Source organism: Pogona vitticeps, chromosome 5, assembly GCF_051106095.1.
Source record: "Pogona vitticeps strain Pit_001003342236 chromosome 5, PviZW2.1, whole genome shotgun sequence".
NCBI lineage: Eukaryota > Metazoa > Chordata > Lepidosauria > Squamata > Agamidae > Pogona > Pogona vitticeps.
In genome coordinates this window covers 74,963,075-74,988,386 of record NC_135787.1, presented here as the reverse complement: position 1 = coordinate 74,988,386, position 25,312 = coordinate 74,963,075, and the positions used below count along the sequence as shown (strand labels likewise).

Here is a 25,312-nt window from a genome sequence, read left to right as displayed (position 1 = left end):
ATAAGAACTGTGAGTAAATTAAAATGTTTTACTCTTTGCCAGAGTCAGTTTAGGTAAACTAACAAATAAGGGGTAGTCTGCTGAGGGAGATTTTAAGTCAATCTACTCTTTAGATTCCTGCTGAAACCATTTTATTCGCTGTGTAATTAGGAAGAGGAAGCTTTAATTTTGTGCAAATAAAACCACACTCAGTTTCCTCACACAATCTCCCCCCCCTCCAAGTAGGGTCATATATTTAGTCTTCTTATTCTAACATGAACTAAAAGAATTGGTATGGCAATGAAGATTGCTTTTAAATAAGTCACCAATTATGAAATTAAAATCTGTGGTTTATTGTTTAATCCCATAGGTTACTAAAGCATAGGAAAATGGCCATAACTAGAAAGTAGTAAATACAAGCCCATTGAGCCAGAGCGGGTATGTATTGAATACACAAACTGAAGCATTTAACACCTGGCCAGCATAGTCAGTCATGGGGGATGATGGAAACTGTAGTCCAACAAAATTTGGAGAGTAACATTTTGCTCAGCCATATACTAATCTATTAATAAAGGAAGCAACTCTTTGGTTTGACATCTTAACAGGTTATGAGGACAGGTTCAAGCACCTTTGCACACAAAAGTGGTTTTGATGCACCACCAAACAGATGTTTTACATCTGCACAAAATTTAAAGCAGTCCCTAAGTATCCGAACTTTTCCCCTTGCATTAGCTTCTCCTTCATATCTATATACCATTTCCCCCAAAAATAAGATTAATTTTTGCTCCAAAAAACGCATTAGGGCTTATTTTCAGAGTATGTTTTATTTTTTCCTATACAACAATCTTGTTGTTTAGTTGTTAACTCATGTCCGACTCTTTGTGACCCCATGGACTAGAGCACACCAGGCCCTCCTGTCTTCCACTGCCTCCTGGAGTTTGGTCAAATTCATGTTGGTAGCTTCGGTGACACTGTCCATCCATCTCATCCTCTGATGTACCCTTCTCCTCTTGCCTTCACACTTTCCCAACATCAGGGTCTTTTCCAGGGCATCTTCGCTTCTCATCAGATGGCCAAAGTATTGGAGCCTCAGCTTCAGGATCTGTCCTTCCAGTGAGCACTCAGGCTTGATTTCCTTCAGAATTAATAGGTTTGCAGTCTAGGTCAGTGGTTCTTAACCTTTTTGAAAGAAACACCCCCTTGAGCTATTGAGGAAGTTATAATTGCCCCCCTCCCCACGGTGATGATATCTTATTTATTTATTTATTTATTTATTTATTTATTTATTTATTTATTTATTTATTTATTTATTACACTTAAATCCAATGACCCCTGAAAACAAAATTAAATTCCAAGAAAATGAAATGCCCCCCCCAAAAGTAACATTTAATGATTTAGTTGCAAGTGAATTTTAAGATGCAAAAAGAAATATAAAAAGGGCATAAAAAATGCAGGAACTAAAAATTTCAAGACAAAAAGTCTGAAACTAAATTAAAATTGGAGGAAAATATATATTCATGCACACTGTAAAAAGGCTGCAGCCATCTGCACAGGTTTGGCTTGCTCCACCACCCCCCTACTGCCCCCCTTCTGCTCCAGCGCCCCCACACCACCCCTTTTCATTCTACCACCCCCCTGAAAAATGAAATCGCCCCCTGGGGGGCATTATCGCCCACGTTAAGAACCATTGGTCTAGGTGACTCTCAAGAGTCTCCTCCAACACCACAATTCAAAAGCATCAATTCTTCGGCGGTCAGCCTTCTTTATGGTCCAGCTCTCACTTCCATACATCGCTACTGGAAGAACCATGGCTTTGACTATGCAGACCTTTGTCAGGAAGGTGATGTCTCTGCTTTTTAAGATGCTGTCTAGGTTTCTTATCGCTTTCCTCCCAAGAAGCAGGCGTCTTTGAATTTCATGGCTGCTGTCACCATCTGCAGTGATCATGGAGCCCAAGAAAGTAAAATCTGTCACTGCCTCCATATCTTCCCAGTGGCCATGATCTTAGGGTTTTTTTATGTTGAGCTTCAGACCATTTTTTGCGCTCTCCTCTTTCACCCTGATTAAGAGGTTCTTTAATTCCTCCTCACTTTCTGTCATCAGAGGGGTATCATCTGCATATTTGTTGTTGATATTTCTTCCCGCAATGTTAATTCTGGTTTGGGATTCCTCCAATCCAGCCTTTTGTATTATGTATTCTGCATAGAAATTAAATAAGCAGGGAGACAATCTACAGCCTTGTCGTACTCCTTTCCCAATTTTGAACCAATCAGTTGTTCCATATCCAGTTCTAACTGTTGCTTCCTGTCCCACATATAGTTTTCTCAAGAGATGGATAAGGTGGTCAGGCACTCTCATTTCTTTAAGAACTTGCCATAGTTTGCTGTGGTCCACACAGTCAAAGGCTTTTGCGTAGTCAATGAAGCAGAAGTAGATGTTTTTCTTTGAATTCTCTGGCTTTCTCTATAATCCAGTGCATGTTAGCAATTTGGTCTCTAGTTCCTCTGCCCCTTCAAAATCCAGCTTGTACTTCTGGGAGTTCTCGGTCCACATACTGCTGAAGCCTGTCTTGGAGGATTTTGAGCCTAACCTTGCTAGCTTGTGAAATGAGTGCAATTGTATGGTTCTTGTAGAGATGCTTAACTTCAACCCAGCTGCACACAAATACCCATGTACCACTGAATATGTTTTCACTAATAGAAATATTATCCACCCATTTTTAAAATTTTGTGCAGGGATCACACAGCGTTTCGACTTCAACGTGTAAGTAGGGCTGTTTTATCTTTCTATAGGGGCACGAAGGGGATGATTCCAGCCGAGGGCGCCAAAGGGAAGCAAGCGAACGAAATCCTCTCCCGCGCCCGGCTTGGCGCCTCCTCCTAAGCGGCTGTTGGCCGACCAGCCGGAAGGGGTCGCTGTGCTGCTTTGGCGCGCCCAGGCCTACCTGAGGTCCTTCAGCCCCTCTGAGAAACTACTACCCGATTCCCGCTTCAGTTTGGAAACGGACGCGGCGGCAACTTTCGTCGTACAGAAGAGGCGGATACTCCCGTGAGGTAAAGAACGGCTTTAAATAAACAAAGCGAGCTGGAGGGAGGAGGGCCGAAGGTAACCGAGGGGAGACAACTGGTCAGGGTGCTTTACTGTTTTCCCTCACCGTCAGTCCCGACGGCTAAACGGTGAGGCCCTGCTCGTTCTGTCAGAGGCCGGAGGAAATGTGAGAACCCCGATGAGTTTTGTCAGGCCTAGGACTTCCCTTACCCCAGAATGAGCTTAATTGCTCCTTTTGTTCCAGTGAATTAGTTTGGAATTCTGTAACTAATAGTCTTTCACTCCCCCCCCCGCCCCGCATCTACATCGCAATAATTTGCTTTTGAAATACTGTAGTAGACACGATCCTCATAAACCGATGCTGTGTTTATGGTTGCTACCATAGATTAGGTTAGAGAGGAATGGGTAACCTGTAATTCCCGAGTTGTGATCGAACTGCAGCTCCCCGTCATCCTTCGCCCCTGCTTGTCGGGAGTCACAAGCGCACAACATCTGGAAGGCGCCAAGTGGGCCGCCCCCTTTGTTTTTGTTACGGGCCGTCACGTTGCCGCCGATTTATGGCGACCCTGTGAATGAGCAATCTCCAAAATGTCCTGTTTTCAACTGCCTTGCCCAGGTCTTGTGAACTCAAGCCTTTGGCTAGGGGAAAATAAATAGCGCAAGTTCAGTCCTGTTTAAGTTTAGGAGAAGAATGTGTGGTGCTCTCACCTTTTAAAAACCTAGCCCCGACATGAAGACAAAATAAAAGGGATTTCCTTCTGGCCTTGGTCTGTGTGGTTGTCCTTGTTTGTGTGGTTTGAAAAAAGTTTGGCTCATTTTTAGTTCCATTGTATTTACAGTGCTACTTGGGACAAGGATATAAGAATGTGCAGGAGATTTAAGGGGATATACACCCTTACTCATCATAAGATTGATTAGCTGCTTTCAGTTCTTAGTATAGACTAGGGTAGTGCTTCTCACCTGATAGATTTTTGCTTCCTCTACCCATTGGTTAAAGTAGTACTGTACTGACTGCTTTATTTGGAGAATCTGACATGCCAATTCAAAGTTGTACTTGCTAAAGTTTTTGAGCACCCAGATGCCAAGAGGAAGATTAAGATGAACTTGGTTTTGCTTACTTTAAAGGTATAATGAATAAAAATAGTCATTAATTTAGAATTCAGCGGAAAGGCCTCTACCCAAATTGAAGTGGGTTTATTGAAGGATTATTTGATGCCTTATTGTCTAAACTAAGAGATTATCAAGAAATCAGAACTTCTACTGCAGTTCTATTTAAGAAGCTGTAATTCTTCAATAAAGAAATTCTAAAACAGCATGAATTAAAATTAATTTTAAAAAATAGACAGTAAGCCAAACCAAGGCATAAAATAAGATGGAGATATTTGTCCCAAGCCCATCAAAAATAAATAGTTATTTGCCAGCTTCTGTGAACTTGCCCGTGATAAAGTTCCACAACTTGTGTTGTTTCTTAATGAAGTGTTCTGTTGGAAAATGCTGGCATTTAAACTAGAAAGCTGGTTGTTGTTTGAACAAGAATTGGTGAGAATATTATCTATGTAGGTACTTCTCAGATAAGGAAAGGCACATTATTCCTTGGTGAAAGTGTTCTAGGGCTTGTAATTTTGTACAGTTTCAGTTTTTGAACTGAATTAGAGGCTACTTTTCAATAACAAAATCAGCAGACTTCTTTTCATGTGCCTTTTGCATATGTTAGGTCTTGACAACAATATTATTTGTACACTTTTCCATATTCCTTATTCATACAAATAGTGTGAAAAGGTTAAAAAAAGATAGCTGTAGCATCAAAAGTAATTCCTGGACCTATTTTGTTCTTTTCGCAAGTGTGTATTTTAGAGATGGGGGTATTCGTGAATATGAATATCCCCATGTAGCTGGAGTTAGGGCCAGACTGTCCACTCACACATCCGCCGGTAGCCCCTCTCTTCCTTCCAATACCTCCAGAGCACCATACGGCTAGCCACTGGGCAGACTTGCAAGGAGACTTGTCCTTCCTCCGTCCGCCATGAGTGGCCAAACGACCGGGAAGAGAACGGCATTGGAAGGATGAGCGGGGCCAGCAGTAGCGGTGGACATGTGAGTAGATGGTCCAGCTCCATGGGCTGGACCCTCATTAACTCCAGCTGTGTGGGGATATTCGTATATGAATACCCCCATCTCTAGTGTATTTCTAGAGCTGCAGTAAAGGGAAAATGAGAAACAGTGAGTGCTGGACCTTTAAACAATTGTTTAAATTTTAGGTCAAATTTTGCGAAGTGTAGATGTGTAAAAAAGTTCAATTGTCTTATCAAGTTTAGTTTTCCAGACCTTAAAATAAGCACACTCAGTTGTTGAGTTTCAATAAATAAATTAGTCCTCACTAGATCTGATTTTGGTTTTTTTGTATTATTATATGGAGTCATTATTAATTTAAAAACAATTAAATGTATAACTTCTGGAAGCTAGATTTCACATTTAATATCTGGTCATAATGTTGGTTGTTCATATAGATTATCAGGGTAGTAGTGTTATAATTAGAACTTCCAAGTAGCTTTTTTAGCACTGAGCAAGTAAGATGTTTTCTTCGTCCTAATAGCCTCTTCACGTGTAGCTAATGTACATGTTTAATTAAATGTGTACGGTACATTTATTAAAGAGCCGTAGCCTAGTCACACCCAAGGCGTGTGTGCACTGGTGTTAATTTCCTGTCCAGGAAATATTTACATAAAACTGACAGACATGATTTCTATATAGCTGTATAATTATTGTTTTTTTCCTGTTTATATTCACATGTAGCTGGTACACTTTGGTCTGTTCTATTATACTATACTTGATAACAAGTATTGTCTTTTTGTGATGTGCAGCCTTACTCTTACTTAAGCTTAATCATCTGAACCCATGCATTAGGCAGGTTCTATTTTACAAGTAAAATTTTTAATTCCTAAGAAATTCCTTCTCTTCCCTTGTAAAGCTCTTGAAGCCAGTAAATTGAACAGAAGTGCCCAACGTTTTAAAAATCAACTAAAAACACTCATGTTTCGGCAGGCCTTCCCCTCAGCCAATTCCTGATTTTCCCTTTTTTTCCTTTTCCTAGTGTTTCTCCCATTATGTCTAAAGTTTCCCCCTATTTAAAATTGTTTTTAATTACATTGTAATATTTTTGTTGTAAGCCGCCTAGAGTGGTCTTAATTGATTAGATAGGCGGGATATAAATAAAATAAATCAAATAAATAAATCAATAAACAAGATAGGCTCCACTTTTAATTTCTCATTTCTTGGTCAGGGAGAAAAAAGCGTGCTGCTTATATACCGCCCCATAGTGCTTCAAGCACTCTCTGGGCGGTTTACAAGTTAATTATGCAGGCTACACATTGCCCCCTCCCAGCAAGCTGGGTACTCATTTTACCGACCTCGGAAGGATAGAAGGCAGAGTCAGCCGTGAGCCGGCTACCTGGGATTGAACCCCAGGTCGTGAGCACAGTTTTGGCTGCAGTACAGCGGTTTAACCACTGTGCCACAAGGATAATTGAACCTAAGATTGGTTCCTTCTTTGCATCTACTAAGGTGTCTTGCATGAGATAATGGGTATGGCATATAGGTATACGAGTATACAGTATATGGATCAGGGATTATAATGTTTGGATTGGAAAACAGATGGCCTAATCTGCAAGTGATTCTACTTAAAATGATCCATCCTTCCCCTTTAAGAGCTGTCATACACCTTTCTGGCCCAGTAGTAGGACATGCATTTTTTTTGGCATGCACGTTGTTTAGCCTGGAGAGAGCAGCCTCTGCTATCATGGCTACTGATTCTCAGTGGGGGGGGGGAGGGGCTGGGGAGGGGGAAGCCAAGAGAAGGGTAGCAGAGAGGGGAGAAAACAGAACACCAGCAGAAGGAGAGAGGAGCAATGTAAAAAAATAATTTCACTTTCTCAACCCCCCACAGGCAACCAGGGGAAGTGTTTAATGAACAAGTGATCAGGCTACAAGGAGTCATTTGCTGTTTGGCTGGAAGGAGCACACCAAATGGCATATCTCTCCTCCCCCGCACCTTGACAAACCCTTCGTAGCCCGATCCACCACACCTCCGCAGGCCCAATGTCTTGCCAGTTATTTCTAATGGTATTTAGATGATTGTGTTGTACAGTGGTAGTTTGAGCCTGTCTTACCTCTAAGAATATGCAACACTCTCTCCACAGTGAATGCTGGTGTACCTTTGTTAGCACTGATACTTAGTACCTTCCAAAGCTGGAGTTCCTCAGTAGGTTGATTGGACTGTAGTGACTGAAGGCCTCTGGCTATAGCTGGCCTTTAACAGGTGCTATCTAACTCTTTGATTGCTAACCAAAGATGATAGATTGACATTTGCTGCAACGTAACTTATTGGTGGCCCACATTTGAAACGGCAAACGTGGGGAAATGGAAGCCATCCAGTTACCGTTAATAACTCTTATTATACCTAACCATGGACTTATGGTGGCCTAGAGCTGATAGCAATTTGAGTCCAGCATCTGAAAGGCCAGCAGTTGCCCATATCAAATTACAGATTTAATCAGTTGTTGTGTTGTCTTATCACCCTCTTCAAGAAAACTAGTTGGTAAATAGAATGCAGGTAGAATAATGTTACTTAGACTCTTAAAGTCTATGAGTTTCTTTTACTTTGCAAGAGATTTTTAAGTGTCTCAGTGAAAATAACTGAGATTTGATATCACAAGTAAATTTCTTCCTAATCATTTCTTATTACAGCTGTATTAACTTTACCTGTGAAACAGTTTTGAGGTCTTTGTAATAATCAGTAACACAGAATGTCCAAAGTGATAGCATTTCGCTAAGAGGAGCTGTAACCTAGATGCACTTATCAAATGAGAGGAAAGTTTAAAAACAGTGCATGTGCAATGGTTCCTGATAGGAAGATTAATTTACATTTCTGTGCTGAAATCAAACAATTGTTTATTTAAAGCATCAGGAACTGTACTGGAAACATGAGCAATCATTCTAAATTCATTGTAAACCCTGAAAAGTAAGTTAAAATTCTGTTTTCATATTATCAGAATTCTTTAAATAACTGCTGCTTATTTCTGATTCTGATGCTTGTTTTGATTATTTTTTAGGTTAATGAATTCCAACAGAAAGCTGAGCAAAATCCAAACTGGATGATGCATTATTTATTGCTAAAAAGATACAAATAGATAAGTGTCCAAAGTAGATGTTGGAGATACTAAAGAGCCTGCAGCCTATATCAGTGGTGTTTCCCTTTTTCTGGTATTAATCCATCAGAAGCAAGTGCCATGTAGAAAAGAGAGAGCTTCTGCTGCTTTTTTAAAATCAAGATGAAATAACTGCTTCTAGAAGTAAGTAAATATTTGAATTGCACTTTGAAACTGTTGTGTTTTCACAGCCACATATTTATAATACCTGAAGCATACAGTGGCCAGAATCCTATTGGTGTAAGGTGTGTGCAACTTGCCAGCAACTAATTACAGCCAATTGACAAAATAAAGGGACATGTTTCAGAGGCATGCCTGGTAGCATGTCTGATTGCAAAAGTGGGATGGGCCCTGGCATCTTGACAGTTAGCCATAACAACTTATGAAAATATCAGTAGGATTCCATCCAATGTTCTGTCTGGTCACCTTTCTTGTTTTCTGTGCATCCTGTATCATTGATTTTTATCCATCCTGTTTCTTTGTATGTCATTGTATGCAATCCCTCCTGGATATCAATGATTTTATCAATGTGGTTGTCTTCATACAGTACAACCATTAATGATTTTACAGCTTTCATTAAGTGCTGTGTCTACTTATTTTGTATTGGCTGAACTATACCGCACTAGGCTGCCTTATTCACCTGCAGAGTACCATAGGGGCAAGGCTGTACTTCTTTGTGGTCTCTGTGGATCACAGAAATGGGTTTGTGCGTGCAAAGGGCTATGTTCCAGAACATACCCCAGCTGACCTTTTTGGTGGTAATCCCATCCATACCAACTCTTGCATATATAAAGGTGTGCCCCAGCTGGCAACCCTCAGAATAAAATGAATCTTCCTCAACTACTGCAGCTTCTTAACTTCTGTATTTCTCCCTTATCTTTCTCCTGTGTTATATTCATCAACCTTTGTTTTTCTTTCCACTCCTGTGATCAGGTTACAGTAATTATCTTGATACTTTCTGGGGGGGGGGGGTTCTGTGACTCTGGGCCTAAACCAGTCACATGGCCAGTATGGCTTTATTTTAAAAATATATGGCCTGTGGAGCAGGGTGGATTTGACTTAAATCAAGTTGCTTTAAATCACTATTTAAAATTTTAAAAATTGGATTTTTTGTATGTGATTTAAAATTTTTAAAATGTATTTTTTTTTATTTAAATCAATGATTTTAAAAATTCATTGATTTTACCCACTCTGCTGCAGAGGAAGCATTGCCCAAACTGATAAGCACTCTAAATGCCTTTTTTCCCCTTTCTGCTTGGAGGAACCTTACCTCTATGGGTTCCATCTGTAAAGGCTTTATCTAAAAAGCATGCTACTTAGCAGGGGCTACTCCTTAGAAAATCTAGGTTAAGGCTATTTTTGTGGGAGTAACAGCTGAAAGCCACAGAGCAGATGGCGCAAAATTGACCCCTCTACATGGTTTCAGTCTCACAGAGCAGATAGCCCAAAATCAATCCCTCTACACACCTAAGGTGCCTCACAAATTGACCATAGCATCCTGTGCTCCAACATCACCTGCTCCTTATTTCACATCTAAGACATCACAGCCCATGCACCATGCTGGTCCACCTGTTAAGCTGCAGTACCGCAGTGAAGACTCTGCTCATGACCTGAGTTTAATCCCAGGCTCAAACAGCTGGCTCAAGGTTGACTCAGCCTTCCATTTTTCTGATGTCAGCAAATTTACCCAGTTTGGTGGGGGTGGGCAATGTGTAGCTTGCATAATTAAATTGTAAACAACCTCAAGAGAGTTTAAAGTACTATGGGGTGGTGTACAAGCAGCATGCTTTTACCTTTCAGTTTCGACCCAATACAAGAGACAGAGTTGCATCCAATGAACAGGGCAAATCTGAGTTCATTGTTCAAGATTGATCTGTTCCACCTACGGCTATAGTGTCTCAATCCACCTCATCTTCTCAGGCCTCTCCTCTTTCTTCACTGGAGCCTACTCCAAAGTTGAAGAAACAGGGTTGTATACTGTCAATTCCATCACCTGCTCTTGAGACTCTGAAGCCTAAAAAGTCTAAGGATATAAAAAGAGACCCCCAAAGCAGAGCAATATCACAACCTCTTGCCCTCTCAGCGGCGCCATTCTCACCATTACTAATTCCATTAATTCAAGCCCTGTTATCACAGCAGCCAGTCATTACTCATCCCATAGTCACTTAGTACTGCCCACTGATACCGACGATTCTCTTTATCTACTTGTTATCCTGATTGGTCTCACTATATCCATGAGTCTGGGCATTCGTCTTTGTTTCAGTTAAAATTTTGGTACTGATCTCAACATTCACTGATGATGACCCAAATGTACCACTGATTTTATTTATTACCCTGGCTTAGTCCTCAATCTTAGTTTTTGATCTGGACACTACACTCCTGGTACTACTTTTGCCACCAATATTGTCCGTTGAGATCTTCACTGGTATGGGCTCTATGCCAGTGGTAGTGATGGACACACAACCTGACCATCTGGCTGCATCCACAGTTTATCCTGTGGATAGCCCATCTGGCTCTTAAGGGAAAATCTCCAATTCATCCTTAATATATCAGCCTTTCCCCTCTACTTCTCAATATCACCATTCTCTTGCTCAGTCCTGTGATTCTTGATCCTACTATGATTTATCCTATTCACCAGTATTGGACATCTCCGACTACTCTGACTCTACCCACTATTCATGTTCCAGATCTCACTCTTCTTGGTATCAGTGAAGGTACTCACCTTGATACTCACCTGATAGACACACTCTTCCCTATTGCTCCTCTCAACAATGATCAGCTCAATACCAGTCATCTTGACATAATACCTCCAATAGATATGTTTACTTATGTCATACTCACCTTCAGAACATGTATCAATGATATCCACATCTAGTTTCATTTCCTCACCATACTCTTCCACTTCAACCATCACAAGTGGTCCAAAATGCACAACATTGTCAGGTGGCGACAGCTGTACTTGCCTACCAGATCACCTTACAACCCTCATCTGTTTCTTTGCTTACCACTATGGCTCCTGAATCCCAGTTACAACATTCCCTAAAGCAGCAGATATGCCATGTTGACACATCTAAACCTCAAGGCCCATCTCCTCACTCTTAATTTGATGAGGAAGGGCACTTGGAGCCTCACTTATTAGTACCCCGTCCTGCTTCACCAGAAGTCTCATCTGCAGACCCAGTGATCAGAAACTCAACACTCTACTCTAGCTGGATGGCCAGGTTCAAGACCAAGGCCATCCTCTTCACTCCCTGGTGACTAAGGAAACCCTAGCTTGTCACCCTTCTTCAGGTTTTTTCATCTTCCAAAACAGACCAGGTCCATGGCCATATCCTTCATCTGGCCCTCTAGTATCTTCAGTTGACATCTTGGAAGATATAACCCTTCACTCTCTCCAATCTAAAATTAACAAAGTGATTCAAGCTACCAGATGGAAGCTTTAGTGGTTTGCTCAAGAACACAATTTCTGATGGTTTTCTTGCTATGTTCCCAATATCTTTCATTTTCTTCTCTTTCTAAAACACAAGGGACTTTCTTACTCATCTATTAAAGTTGCAATTCATCCAGACTTATCTTTTCCCCTAAGGTGGTTTCAACCTTCCATCTCCGACAAGACATAGTATTTCTGTCATAACTCTACCTCAGCTTTGGAGCATGCCTTACACACATTGAATGTTAGATGAGCACTCTCGTTCTGTCTGTAACAGACTGCTTCTTTTCATAAATCAAGCTGCCTTTTGTTTGTATGGAGGTTCTAGAAAAGGTATCCAGGTTTTCATCAGAGTGCTTAGTGCATTGGTCACAGACTGTATTGTCCTGACTTATTAGTTTTCCAACACCTTTAAGTCTGAAGGGGCATTTGACTAGAGCTCTTGCTTCCTCAGCAGCAGCCCTCAAAGACATTCCTCTCCACAATTTTTCTAAAGCTGCCACCTCATTTCAACCATCTACCTTCCTCAAGTATTATCTGTTGGATGTGAGTTCTAGAAATGACATTCATTTCAGGGGTCTATTTTCATCTATTTTACAGTGACACTCCCACCTCCGGTAAGCTAGCTTGGAGTCCACTGATTTGTGTGATCTACAGAGACCATGAAGAACTGCTTTCTTACCTGTAACTGTTGTTTTTTGATTGGTCATCTATAGATTCACACTTCCTGCCCTCCTCCCCTCAGTGTCTTATTATATTTTTTCTTTGGCAGATGGAACTGAGAACTGCTGTTTGGAGCACATATTTATATACAGTGGTGCCTCGCATAACGAGCGCCCCGTTTAACGAAGAATCCGCATAGCGATGCGGATTTTGCAGTCGGTAATGCGATCGCATACCGATGTTCCCTGTGGGGAAATATCGCTTTGCGATGTTTCCCCATAGGCCCTTTTCCCCCCCAGCTGACCGGCGGGGGCTTCTGAAGGACCAGGGGGAGGGCTCCCCCCCGCGGTCCTTCTCAAGCTCCCGCCTGTCAGCTGGCCGAAAAAGCCGGTGGGCGGCCAGCTCGCTCCTCCCGGGGCGGCAGAGGCGGCAGGGGAAAGGTAAGGGCCGGACGCCTGACTGCCCTTCTCCTGCTCCACCTCCTCTTCTTCCTCCGAGGACAAGGCGGCGGGAGCTCAGCCCAGGGCCGGCAACGAGCGGTGCTTTAGCCGGCTCGCTCCTCCCAGGGCAGGGGAGGTGGCACGGGAAGGGAAAGGGCCGGGCGCCTGCACGCCCTCCCCGCCTCCATTTCCTCCCCTTCCTCCAAAGGCCAGCCACCGGCCGGCTTGTTCTTCCCGGGGCTGTGGAGGAAGGAGGAGAGAGGGAACGAGCCCCAGCGCTGCCGGGCACCTGCACACCCTCCCCGCCTCCATCTCCTCCCCTTCCTCCAAAGGCCGGCCACCAGCCGGTTTGTTCTTCCCGGGGCTGTGGAGGAAGGAGGAGAGAGGGAACGAGCCCCAGCGCTGCCGGGCGCCTGCACGCCCTCCCCGCCTCCATCTCCTCCCCTTCCTCCAAAGGCCGGCCACCAGCCAGTTTGTTCTTCCCGGGGCTGTGGAGGAAGGAGGAGAGAGGGAATGAGCCCCAGCGCGGGAGGAAGGAGGAGAGAGGGAACGAGCCCCACCACGGCTGGGCGCCTGCACGCCCTCTCTGCCTTCCCCTCTTCCAAAAGCCGAGAGCTCTCGGCTTGCTCTCTCGGCAACAGAGGGGAAGAGAGAAGGGAAGGGGCCCTGGCCCGGCTGGGCGCCTTGCTCCACCTCCCCCTCTTCCAAAAGCCGAGAGCTCTCGGCTTACTCTCTCGGCAGCAGAGGGGAAGAGAGAAGGGAAGGGGCCCTGGCGCAGCTGGTCGCCTTGCTCCGCCTCCCCCTCTTCCAAAAGCTGAGAGCTCTCAGCTTGCTCTCCCGGCAACGAAGGGGAAGAGAGAAGGGAAGGAGCCCTGGCGCGGCTGGGCAACTTGCTCCCCGTCTCCTGCTTCACCTCCTCCTCTTCCTCCGGAGCAAGGACCCGCCGGCCAGCTGGGGGGAAATGCCAGCTGACTGGCGGTTCCAAAATGGCCGCCACTGTTTTCTGGATGGATTCCTCGCTTACCGAGGCGGCGAAAATGGCCGCCCCATGGAGGATCCTCGCGTGAGTTTAGGGCCCATTGGAACGCATTAAACAATGTTTAATGCATTCCAATGAGTTTTTGTGTTCCGTTTAACGATGTTTTCACATAGCGAAGGTTAATCTGGAACGGATTAATCTCGCTATGCGGGGCACCACTGTACATGAATATGATTGGTATGGGCAGGGTTACCGCCAAAAAGCCTAGCTGGGAAACATTTCAGAATATGGCCCTGTGCATGTTCAAATCCATTTGTGGGAATTCACAGATGACTATTCAAAGAACAATAGTCACAAATAATCAACCAGTCATTAATGTGGTTTCCCCACAACTTTCAAAGAATATTGTTCCTTGTGGAGACATTTTGCTTTGTATTTTGGCAGTGTTTCATATAGGTCAGTGTAACCGATAAGATGCAAAGCAGTGCCTAGGTATTTGAACAAAAAACTACCTAGTTGGATGCTCTGGTAACCTGAAGTTTCTGAGATTCGTGCTTATTCCTAAAATGGAAGACATGTAACTGATTCTTATCAGGGTTTGGTTTGAATCGATGTCTGTCAAAATGCTTCTTCTAATGTACCTGTTGGAAGAAGTTCTGCCTCTGAAAGCTATTCAGCTAATCAGGAAGTGCAAGATTGTCAGCATAAATAAAAGTTTTTGTGTCTTAAGGAAGTGGTTGATTGTTGGGGTTAAGCAAACTGATGGTAAAGCAAGTTGCTTATTTTGCTTTGTGACTCTGTATTGAATTGCTTTATGTCAGTTATCTTTATCAGTACTGTACTTTGAAGCCCCCAAGATGCAATCTCTCACACTTAGGTAAAACTATTTGAACAGAAGGCAGAATGAAGCAAAAGAATCAGTAATATCAGTGAGAAGATAGACTTCATTGAAATGGCCAAGCTTTTTTAGGCAGCTAGAGAGATCCAGCTGTGTTTTTAAATACAGCTGGATCTCTCCAGTTAATAGTATTAACTGCAGACTGGCACCTTACTCTCCTAGCATTACAAAAGAAATTGCAGGAAGTCAGAGCAGTTTAAACAAAACATGGCAATTAGTGCAGTTTTGAGCCTTCAGAATTTGATGGCTAAGATTTAATATAGAAACTTTAGCTTTGAAAATAATCTTTAAGTGAGGAAAGAATATTAATTTGAAAGGAAGCTTCCATTCCCATGTACGGAGAATAAGTAGTATCTTAGGATGACCGAATAGTGGAAACTCTATAGATAGCTAAATCAGAACTTTATTGCTCATGAACACCAAAAGAGTTTTGGCAATTTCATATGTGAATTTTTAAAACCAAACCAACTTTCAATACAGTGGTGCCTCGACTTACAGCCATAATCCATTCCAGAAGATGGACGTAACTCAAAATGGTTGTTAAGTTGAAGAACCATTTCCCATAGGAATGCATTGAAATGCAACTACAGTAATCCATTCCAGCTGAAGAAAAAAAATCACACCAAAAAAAATCACTGCAAGACTCATTGGAAACGCTATTAATCGCTTCCGGCCGGGGAGGGGGGGAGAAAAGCAATCAAGTGTGCAAGACCCATTGGAAATGCACAGAAAACAAATGGAACAGATCAAAAATGTACAGAGAACAAAGGGGGCAGGTCGAAAATGCAAAGAAAACAAAGGAAAAAGCAAGGGAAGCATGCAGGACCCATTAGAAATGGGGGGAAAACCCAAAAAACAAACCAACCCCCCAAGACCCATCGGAAATGGGAAAAACACTCCAAAAAGCAACAAAAACCCCCAAGACCCATCGGAAATGGGGGGCAACCAAAAAAAACACAACCCCCCAAGACCCACCACAGCACAGAAACATAATCTTCCCCAGCTCAAAACCACACTGCAAAAATACCCAGGACAGCTTTTAAAAAAACAGAAAATAGCACCTTACCTTATCAGGTAGCTTGAAGCCTCCCTGCAAACACACACACATGCTCACTCAGAAGCAGAAGGAGTCAGTCCCAAGCCTCCTCTGATGCACACTCTCTAACTGTTGGGGCGAAAGAGCTACAAAGAAGCAGCCTTGTTGCCACCTACAGTTAGAAATTTGAATTTCCTGCATTTTCCCCCTGCCTTTTTCTGTTCATAAGTGGAAGCTCCAGTTGCAAGTAGAAGCAAAATTTTGCACCCAGAGCTGGTCGTAACTCAAAATGGTCGTAAGTAGGGATGTTCGTAAGTCGAGGCACCACTGTATATCAATGTAGTACAATTAATTGCATTCTGCTATGGTATAGGCAGAAATATAGTCAGTTTGTGTCGGTTCAACTAAAGATCCTATGAAGATTTAAAATGTATTTTTATTTCTTCTCTTTTGTCCCTGCCCCTACCATACTAACTCAATTCAGTGAGTAGTCATTGTCCTAGAATAACTTTGAAAAAAATTTAGTAGAATAATTCAGGTACTTCTGCTTGATAGCCATAGTGTACATTTAGCAGGAATTTAAATGCTGTTTTAAACAATAGCACAGTAGACTAAGGATTGGTGGGGACCCTGGTTTGTGGGCAAAAATTGTAGAATTTTGTAATGATTTTTTGTTTGTTTTGCTGCAAAAGTATTACTTTTGGCTTACTTTATTTGGCAGATAGTTTTTTCTGTTGTGAATTTGAACTAAGATATCTTTATTAAGAAGCCTGGATGCATTCAAAATATGTTTGGTGCTTGTTATGTATAAAATTATCCACATTGTTTACCTTATATATAGTGTCTCTTAATGGACATTTGTTCTAGGTAAAGTGATCATATGCATTTACCATAGAGATGCCATTAAATTATTGTTGTTTAATTTTTTTGTTATTAGAGGGGTTGAATTAGTTGTTACTGTGTTCATGTACTTTATAGTTGTTTACTGCTTGAATATCAAAGAAAATGTATAATTTATAAGCAGATTTTATATAATATCACATTGTTTATTATTCACATCAAAATGCTTGAAAAGTAAAGCTCAATTACATCTTTTAAAATACTTGTCCCATCTCTTTACTCTAGGTTTACTATTTTTGATCTGGATATATGGGATATAAAATGACTTTTCTTATCATTGACTTAACACGCATCAAGTGGACAAAATAAAATACAAAGGAAATTTCTTTTGAGAAGAAAAATGCCAAGAAAAAAGAAAAATCTAGGTGTGAGCCCATCAAGAAAGAACATAGACTTAGAGACTATTGCTGCTACTGCTGCTGGCCTGGTGCCTTCATCAGTAGAGCATGTAATGTTACAAGCACCAGATGCTGTCAATAAAGAAGAGCTCATCAGCAGTCTTTCAGAAATGTTTTCTGACTTGGACCCTACAGTGGTTTACATGGTGCTGTCTGAATGTGATTTCCGAGGTAAATCAAAATTTACAGTACCATTTTTCTTAGCCTCTGTGTTAAATGTGGTAGCGTCACCTTTCTGGGACGTTTATCCTGTCCTGAATAGAGTGAAATCTAATTTGGCACTTATTTATGAGTTCTGCTTAATAATCCCCCCCCAACCCCCCTAAAAACACCTCAATGGCCATATTGGTTTAAAGTGATGTAAAATGATTTCCCCCCTCTAGTCAAAAGTTTGTGTGTTGAAAATTTTGATGAGGTAGCTAAATTATACTTATGGTTTAAATGTTAAATTGAAACTATGTTGAATTTGGAATCTACAAAAACTTAAATAAATTACAAAACAGAATTTTTGTAATTCCCAAATCTGCTAACTCAATCTAGAAACTCCTATATAATAATCACAACTTACTGACAAGTCAGTTCCAACCTTCTAAGGTTTTTTAAATTTATAGCACTCAGAAATGGTATACCATTCTTTTCTTCTGGAGGCATACTAGGATTGTGCAGCTTGCCTAAGTCTACATAGGGCAATTCTTGTCCTTGGAGGGCAGTGGGGAATTGAACTCCTAAAATTTGGCTTTCCAGACAGATATCTATCTCACTAAGTATCCAGCTAACAAAACTTCCTAAAACAATCATTGTTGAACATTTTTTGTAACATAGAGATATGGATAATAATAATGATGCCGTCAAGTCAATTTTGATTTATGGCTACCTGTTTCAGAGTTTTCTGGTTAGACAATACTCAGAAGTGGTTACTATTCCCTTCTTCTTCTTTATAATTTTTTATTATTTTTATAACACATACAAACAGACAAAACAGACAAAAACATATAAGTGGGGAGGTATTTTCCATCTAAACTTATCCATTAAAATGATTCAAAAACTATTCCCTTCTTAGGGCATCCTGTGACTGCAGGTCCACACAGGCTGGCTCTTTTGGAATGCATAGTGGGGAATTAAACTTCCAATCTGTGGCTCCACAGTCAGATAGCTAACTAACTGAACTGGATATTGCCAATTCCAATCAGAATAATAAAAGTCTATATACAATGATAAAAGTCTGCCAACACACTATTTGACAGTTAATCTATAGAAGTTTCAAAAGAAAGCCAGATGCATTTCAACTTCCTGCTCATCTTCTGTGGGTTTACAGAAAAATAGTAGAATGAACATCAGATCCTCTTCTGTCAGTTGTGGATTTTTAAAAATAACAGGATTAAATTTAGTGAAGTAGAGCAATTCTCAATAAATCACATTTTTTAATGTTTCCATTCAAACTGCCGTCAAGGATGTTTTTCTCCATTCAGACCTATTTGGAAGATGGTCAGCAGTGGTAAGACTACAAACAGCTACATTCCTTGTCATTTATTGACAGAAGAGTGTATGGTGTTTATTTTATTAGCCAGAATCCTGTTGGTTTAAGCTTCAGTTTTGTGCAACTTGCTGTGGCTAATAAATAAGGTCTGGAGTTGGTCTCAGTCACTTGTCTGGTCATGCGTGCCTGTAACTTCTTGTGCAACCAATATGTGCTCTGTCATCAGTTAATTGAAATTAGCCACACCAAGTTACACATGCTTTGCACAAACACCAATAAAATTCCTGTCACTGTCTCTTTTAAAGCCACTGAAGAAGATGAAATATTTGACATTCTTTTGAAACTTGCATATGTAATTGTCAAAGAGTGCTGCTACTTTCTTTTATAATCATATAGAGGTCTTTTTAGTTTTACTTGGTGCTATCCTGTTCTCTACATTGCAGTTTTGTTTCACGATTAATTATAAGAGGTTTCTAATTTGGTTAATACTAGGGGGGAATTGGAATAAATGTTTTCGAATTTCTTTTCATTTATGCCAAGCTTGTGTAGATTCCAGTTTGTACATAGTTTGTTTTTGTTTTCTTGGTACTTATTTCCTGTGTTTTTTGGTGTGTGTTAAATGTTACATTCCAAGCCATTCTGGAAAGTTATTTTCTTGGAATACTCAAAGATTTTAACATGAGATAATGTACACTTTCCTTTTGCTGTTCAGATTTTTAACATCTTAGTACACTTATGGAGCTCTCTGCATTCTTATATGTAGCTAAGCATATAGAATTTTAGGGTACTTCTCTGACAAAATTTATTATAACTCTGATTTTTAATTTGCTGGCATGGTATCTGTTTCCATTTTTCCATTTGACTTGTATTCAATATTATGTTGCTAATTAACTGTATGGAATAATGATTGAAATGTTGTTGCACTTGTTGTAACTTGGAAGTTACACTGTGGAAGTTCACAAGGTTTTACACCTAAGTCTTAGGCAAGCTGCATTACATGCCTGCTTGTACCATTGGTTGTACAACTCTTTGCACAATTGCAGCTGCAGAATTGATCACTGACTTTCACTTTGGTGCAAGTTTTGCAATTGCTTGCACAACTTCAAGTTACAGAGGACTTAGCTACATAATAGGACTTTAGCCAATGTGTTTCTCAAAATCACGAAAGGGGTGGGTGGGTGGAGGGAAATACAGTAGCTGAAAGGGAAACCAGAACTTTCTATGTATTAATTGCCTCCTCTGTCAAATGAGACTGGTTCTCAAATGCTAGTACAGTAGGTGTTTTTTTTCTAAACTGCACCTTCCAGATTCTTTCATTGTGTTCAGAGTTAGTTTTGTGTTAGTGATATTAAAAGTTTCATCTGGCATTCATTCATTTTTAGAGCTATCATGGTTTTTTCTAAGATATATTATTTTTGATGTTTCAGTGTTGATTGAGATCTGAGTAATACATGATTCAGTGGACAGAATCATATTAATAGCCATGGAGAGTCATGGCTTTGTAGGCAGAACATTCCATGATTGTTCAGACAATTTCCAGCTTTCAATTAATACACAGAAGAGATTGCTTGTTAAAAACAATGGAGCTTAAATGTATGCAATAAATGGTATAAAAAGCTATCTTTTATATAAAAAGCAAGTGAACTCTTGCATGCACAAAAACAAACAGGATTTTGGTCACTAATCTTTTGCAATCAACAATCAGTCATATAAGCTTAATTCATTTTATTTTGTTTATTGAAATGCTGTTTAATATCTGATTTCCTTGTTTCTTATTGTGACCATGTTGATTAAATATTCATTTTCCATTTATTCAGCAGATGCTGATTTGTCCTCTACACTCATGAGTTGGCTTCGGATTGTTACAATAGCACCTTTTAAGCATTATCCTCTTCCTCCTCCTCTTCCTAGGCTTTGCTCTTCAGTACAGAAAAGTTTAGAACAGTAGAGAAAGCCAATTTATTTGCTAACGTCTTTTGTTTTGATTTTATTTGTAGTATACATTTTGAATATTGCACAAATTTTTGCGCACATGACTCCGATTGAAATCAACTCTTGTAAATCACGTGCTTGCTAACCAGCTTAGTATTTTAATAAAGGATGATATCAAAATAAAGTTCTCATATAGGAAGCCTAGGAAGAGGAGGAGGAGGAGGAAGAGGATAATGCTTAAGAGGTGCTATCAAACAATCTGAAGCCAACTAAGCAAATTGGAACCTCATAGTTATCCCAGGGCCCTGCTCTTTAGCCCTCTCGCTTGGTGAAACTAAAGAGCTTCATTTCATCAGCCTTCAACTTTTTTAGATGGAGAGCAGTAAAAGGGCACATAACCAGAATCTGGCAGGAGATGTGAAGAACCTGGAAACTTTCAAAAGAACATCAGATTCCATGCCAAATTCTGTGATATATCTGATATTTTGGTATATACTACATTTAGGATTGCTTCCAACAACTCTGTTCTTTCTTTATTTTAATAGTCGAAGACTCAATGGATTGCCTACTTGAATTGTCCACTACTGCCAAGGGTATAACATCAACATCTGAAGTCTCAGGTTTTGATTCCATATCTGCATCACTAGTTTGTGAAAATCTGCCATGCTCTTTTACTAATGAGACAAAGGGCCAAAGTTCTACTGCAAAGAAAGCTGTAAATTCAAGTGAGCAATCAGAAAAGTCTTTGTCATCTGAAGAATTGACTTCCTTGTTGCATAATTCTTTGGGAGAACATAATCTGAATGCTGAAATGAAGGATTCAGAAAATGACCAAATCTCAGGTAATCTCTGTCCAGTTCTGAACTGTAGTAGTTCCATTTCTATTAAGGAGCGATCTAAGTGGGCAAAGGCTAGTTTGCATTCTAATGCTGTGCTTTCTTCAAAGCTAGTGGAAACAAGTAGTGAAAAATTAGAAACCACCTTTACTGAATTAAATCCAGATAATAACACATCTGAACCAGTTTTTAGAAAAGGAGTGAACATTGAGAGAAAGGATAGCCCATTGTATGAGGTAGATATATTTGCAAAAAGCCCAGAAAAGTTTAGTTTGCCTGAAGTAGTGCTTGATAGTGGTGCAATTTCGGAATCCATTATGCTACGTAGTATAGAGGCATGCCATAGCAAACCACCACAAACACAAAATGTTTTCTTGGATTTTACAACAGTAAGTGGTGTATCAGTTCAAGAGTGTCAGGGATCTGCTGGATTTGAAACAAGTTCATTTGACCGTCATAGTTCACAGGACATTGAAAATTCAGAAGCACTGGTTGTGTGTAACAATCCTAAAAAAGCTGCTATCCCTGACCTCTGCACAGGATCCATTTTCAAATCATCATCGTTTACTAATGTTGACCAGTCACAACAGGCATGGAATTCACAATTTTCCATACTCCAGGAATATTCACCAGAACCTGTATTTTATCCTGCCTTTTATCCTCAAAGTGTGAGCCATAGTTTTGTAACCCCAGTTGCAATCAGTCCTGGGAAGTGGAGGCCTGCTTCAGATTATAGGTCTCTTGGAAGAGTTTGTTCCCCTCAAGTATCTTCACAGTCATGGGACAACAAATCTTCGGTGCCAAGGATATGGGAAAATAAAGATGGAAGCCAAAAAATGAACTTTGCTCAAGTACACCAGCTTCCTAATTGCCACATGGTGAGAAGAAAGAATCATTTTGTAGGTCATGTGCTTGTTCTTCTTAGAGGGGTTCCAGGATCAGGCAAATCATACTTGGCAAGGTAAGTTACTTGTGTATATTTTTAAAATTGGATCTTATTTCTGTCTCTTTCTCTGTCTCGTAAGTTTTTTTCAGTCACACATATACACGTGCATTACATGGACTATGTGTACACCAAATCTGTAAATACCTAACTGTAATGTGCAAGTCCACCTCAAACCAAAGTGTCATCCTCTACTTTATGAAAGAGCCGTTCTGTGTCAGTACCCATACCAGGCAAAACTATAGTAATGGGACAGAGGGAAGGACTGCTGTGCTTAGGGGGCTGAGGAGGAGCATACATTCCCAGGACTAACATCTGATTTGCAAAATACAGTTGTAAGACACCTAGCTTTCTAAATTTTGCACTTGACACAAGAAGGTGCAACCATTATAGTGCTAGACTGTAGCAGCCTGAGAATGGTTGGCATATTTTGTATTACATCAAAAGAACAGCAATAGTCTTTGAACGTTCCCAATCAATTGTAACTACTTTTAAAAGCTAAAATATGGACATTAAAACTAGACATTAAGTGGAAAGTGTATTTCCTTATATTAAGCTATTTGCCCTCCCACAACAGGACAAGATTCCTGCCTCAATGATCAGGCTTTTAAATTAAGACTGTATACACCATCAAAGATCAATCATAAAGCAAAACTCACTGAATGAAAGATGTGCAGTTAAGGAAGATCACATGCTATAACATGCAGTTATCTTGCTCCACTTGAAGTGGCAACTTTTCTAAGCATCTTGCCTAATTTGAATCTCTGTGTCATTCAAACCACAAGCCTTTCTTTTAAATAACTTATCAGTGATACTATCACTGTTAAAAAAAAATCTTCACAACCTTCCTCTCTTTAACCTGAAGGTCTACAAATTGTATGTGTATGTTTAAAGAGAAGTTGCTGTTTTGGAGGTGAGGGAGGAGGAGATGATTTACTTAATTTACTTCATTATTTTTGCAGGACTTTGCTTGAAGACAATCCTGGTGGAATCATTCTTAGTACAGATGATTATTTTTATCAGAAAAATGGAAAGTACCAGTTTGATGCTGATTGTTTAGCAGAAGCACATGAATGGAACCGAAAACGGGGTAAGAACTAGATATAGACAAAAGCAGTTGATTATGCAAATTACAATCTGTGAATGTAAAAGTCTTCTTGTGTCAGGATTGATACTGTCTTGCCAATCATATAGTCACAAATTAAACAACAATATTAATTGAAGTAAGAGAATCATCTTCCAGTAGTTGTTGAATCATCACAGCACTTCTGGCAAATGACTGGGAAAGAGAGGAGGATCTTTGCACATGACTCAAACTAAGTACAGTGGTGCCTCGCAAGACGATGTTAATTCATTCCGCGAAAATCGCTGTTTTACCAAAACATTGTCTTGCAAAATGCGGTTCCCCATTGGAATGCATTGAAATCTATTTAATGCGTTCCAATGTGGAAAAATTGTCATCGTTTTGCGAAAATTGCCATAGGAAAACTGTTTTGCGAAGCACAGATCAGCTGTCAGAATCTCTGTCTTGCGAAAATCAGTCCCGAAAACACCCATTTTGCGAAGTGCGGACCAAGCTGTCAAAATCGTCGCCTTGCGAAAAACAGTCCAGAAAAAAAAAGTCTTTCGAAGCACGGACCGAGACATCGTCCAGCGAAAATCGCCCATAGGGAAAACCATTTTGCAAAGCGCTATAGCGATCGCAAAAACTCATCGTCTTGCGAATAAACCGTTTTGCGAGGTAAACGTCTAGCGAGGCACCACTGTATGTATTCTAATATATGAACCAATGAAGTTCCCTGCTTCAGGAACCGATTTTTCGCTTAACGATCAAAAACAGCTGATCGAGTTTCAAAATGGCTGGCCACTGTGCAAAATGGCTCCCCGCTGTGCTTTAGGACGGATTCCTTGCATTACAGGCACCGGAAAATGGCCGCCCTATGGAGGATCTTCGTTGGACGCTGAGATATTCCCATTGGAACACATTGAACGGTTTTCAGTGCATTTCAATGGTTTTTTAAATTTCGCTTGACGACGATTTCGCTTAACAGCGATTTTAATGGAACACATTATCATCGCCAAGCGAGGCACCACTATATCCACATTCATGGTACATTTTGAAATGGATCCCCTGTTAATACAGGGGTCCCACTTCATTCATTTTATGTATGTTGTATGTGGCTTGATTCTCAGTATCCCATCACACCTAGACTAAGACGTAATAGTTAGAATAAGGATTTCCAGAGGACAAAATGCATCTAAACCATTAAGAACAAGCTTGATTCTCAAATAGTAGGATTACTGGAGGAGGGTGTGCAACCAGATAGAAACCTTTGATAAACCTTGAATTGTCATTAAATTCAAGAGAGAAAGGAGAAATGCAAAACTTGGGGAAATAGTTGCTTCTGATGGTGGCTTCTCCATGTGCATACATTTCCATTATAACTATATACATGATTTTTTTCCATATTATATTCCATACTATAAAGCTGAATCATTCTTAGTGACAGTTACCTGATAATATAGTTTTACAGTGGGTCACACTGTATTCTGTTCAATTACATAAGAGCATAAATCACCATTATTCTCTTTTTGTCCACTAGAAAAATGCCTGTAAATGTTCTGGTCAGTCTGGTTAGATGAATAGTTTTCTTTGTGTTGAAAGATTTGTGTTCAGATTAAGGTTATTTGTTGGCTTACTGCTTCTGATCCAGCATCTCTTCTGTATAGCATGCAAGGAATCAAACATAAACATAGGCGGAATCCTATTGCAAAATAACTGCACACATAAGAGAAATTGCACAAGCATTTTTTGCAATTTTCTGGTTGTCTATTGCATACCCAGCCATGTAACCAGGTGCATAACCTGGACATGTCTCAGTGTGTGGCAGCCAACCAGAATGATAGTCATACTAGTTATATAGTCTTAGATTTACACTGCACAAATGCAGTAAGGTTTTGGCCAGTGATCTCAGCACTGGAGAGGTTGTATTTATTTCATTCAGTTTATACCTTTGGTACTTAGGGCTAAGAAAGAATTTTATTTAAAACTATGGAATTCACACTAGAAACCACAGGTCCCGCATACTATGGTCCAGTGATGTGACTCATAGGAAGGCCACTTTCTTTCTTGTTCCGAAGGATATTTG

General features: G+C 40.5%; 1 protein-coding gene across 4 annotated transcripts in view; it reads left to right on the top strand.

Annotated features, from left to right (window-relative positions):
* The first annotated feature begins 2,883 nt into the window (after nucleotides 1-2,883).
* Nucleotides 2,884-25,312, top strand: part of N4BP2 (NEDD4 binding protein 2) — a 61,746-nt gene continuing 39,317 nt past the window's right edge. For 3 of the 4 annotated variants that reach the window (XM_020786201.3, XM_020786198.3, XM_073001170.2), the window contains exons 1-5: nucleotides 2,884-3,032; nucleotides 8,136-8,375; nucleotides 16,803-17,146; nucleotides 20,930-22,181; nucleotides 23,126-23,253. In XM_020786201.3, the coding sequence (XP_020641860.3) occupies nucleotides 16,918-17,146; nucleotides 20,930-22,181; nucleotides 23,126-23,253 (1,609 nt within the window). In that variant the 5' untranslated portion in view covers nucleotides 2,884-3,032; nucleotides 8,136-8,375; nucleotides 16,803-16,917. Of the gene's footprint in view, nucleotides 3,033-4,989; nucleotides 5,122-8,135; nucleotides 8,376-16,802; nucleotides 17,147-20,929; nucleotides 22,182-23,125; nucleotides 23,254-25,312 lie in introns of those variants that run through there. The other variant, XM_073001169.2, reaches the window with a different exon arrangement.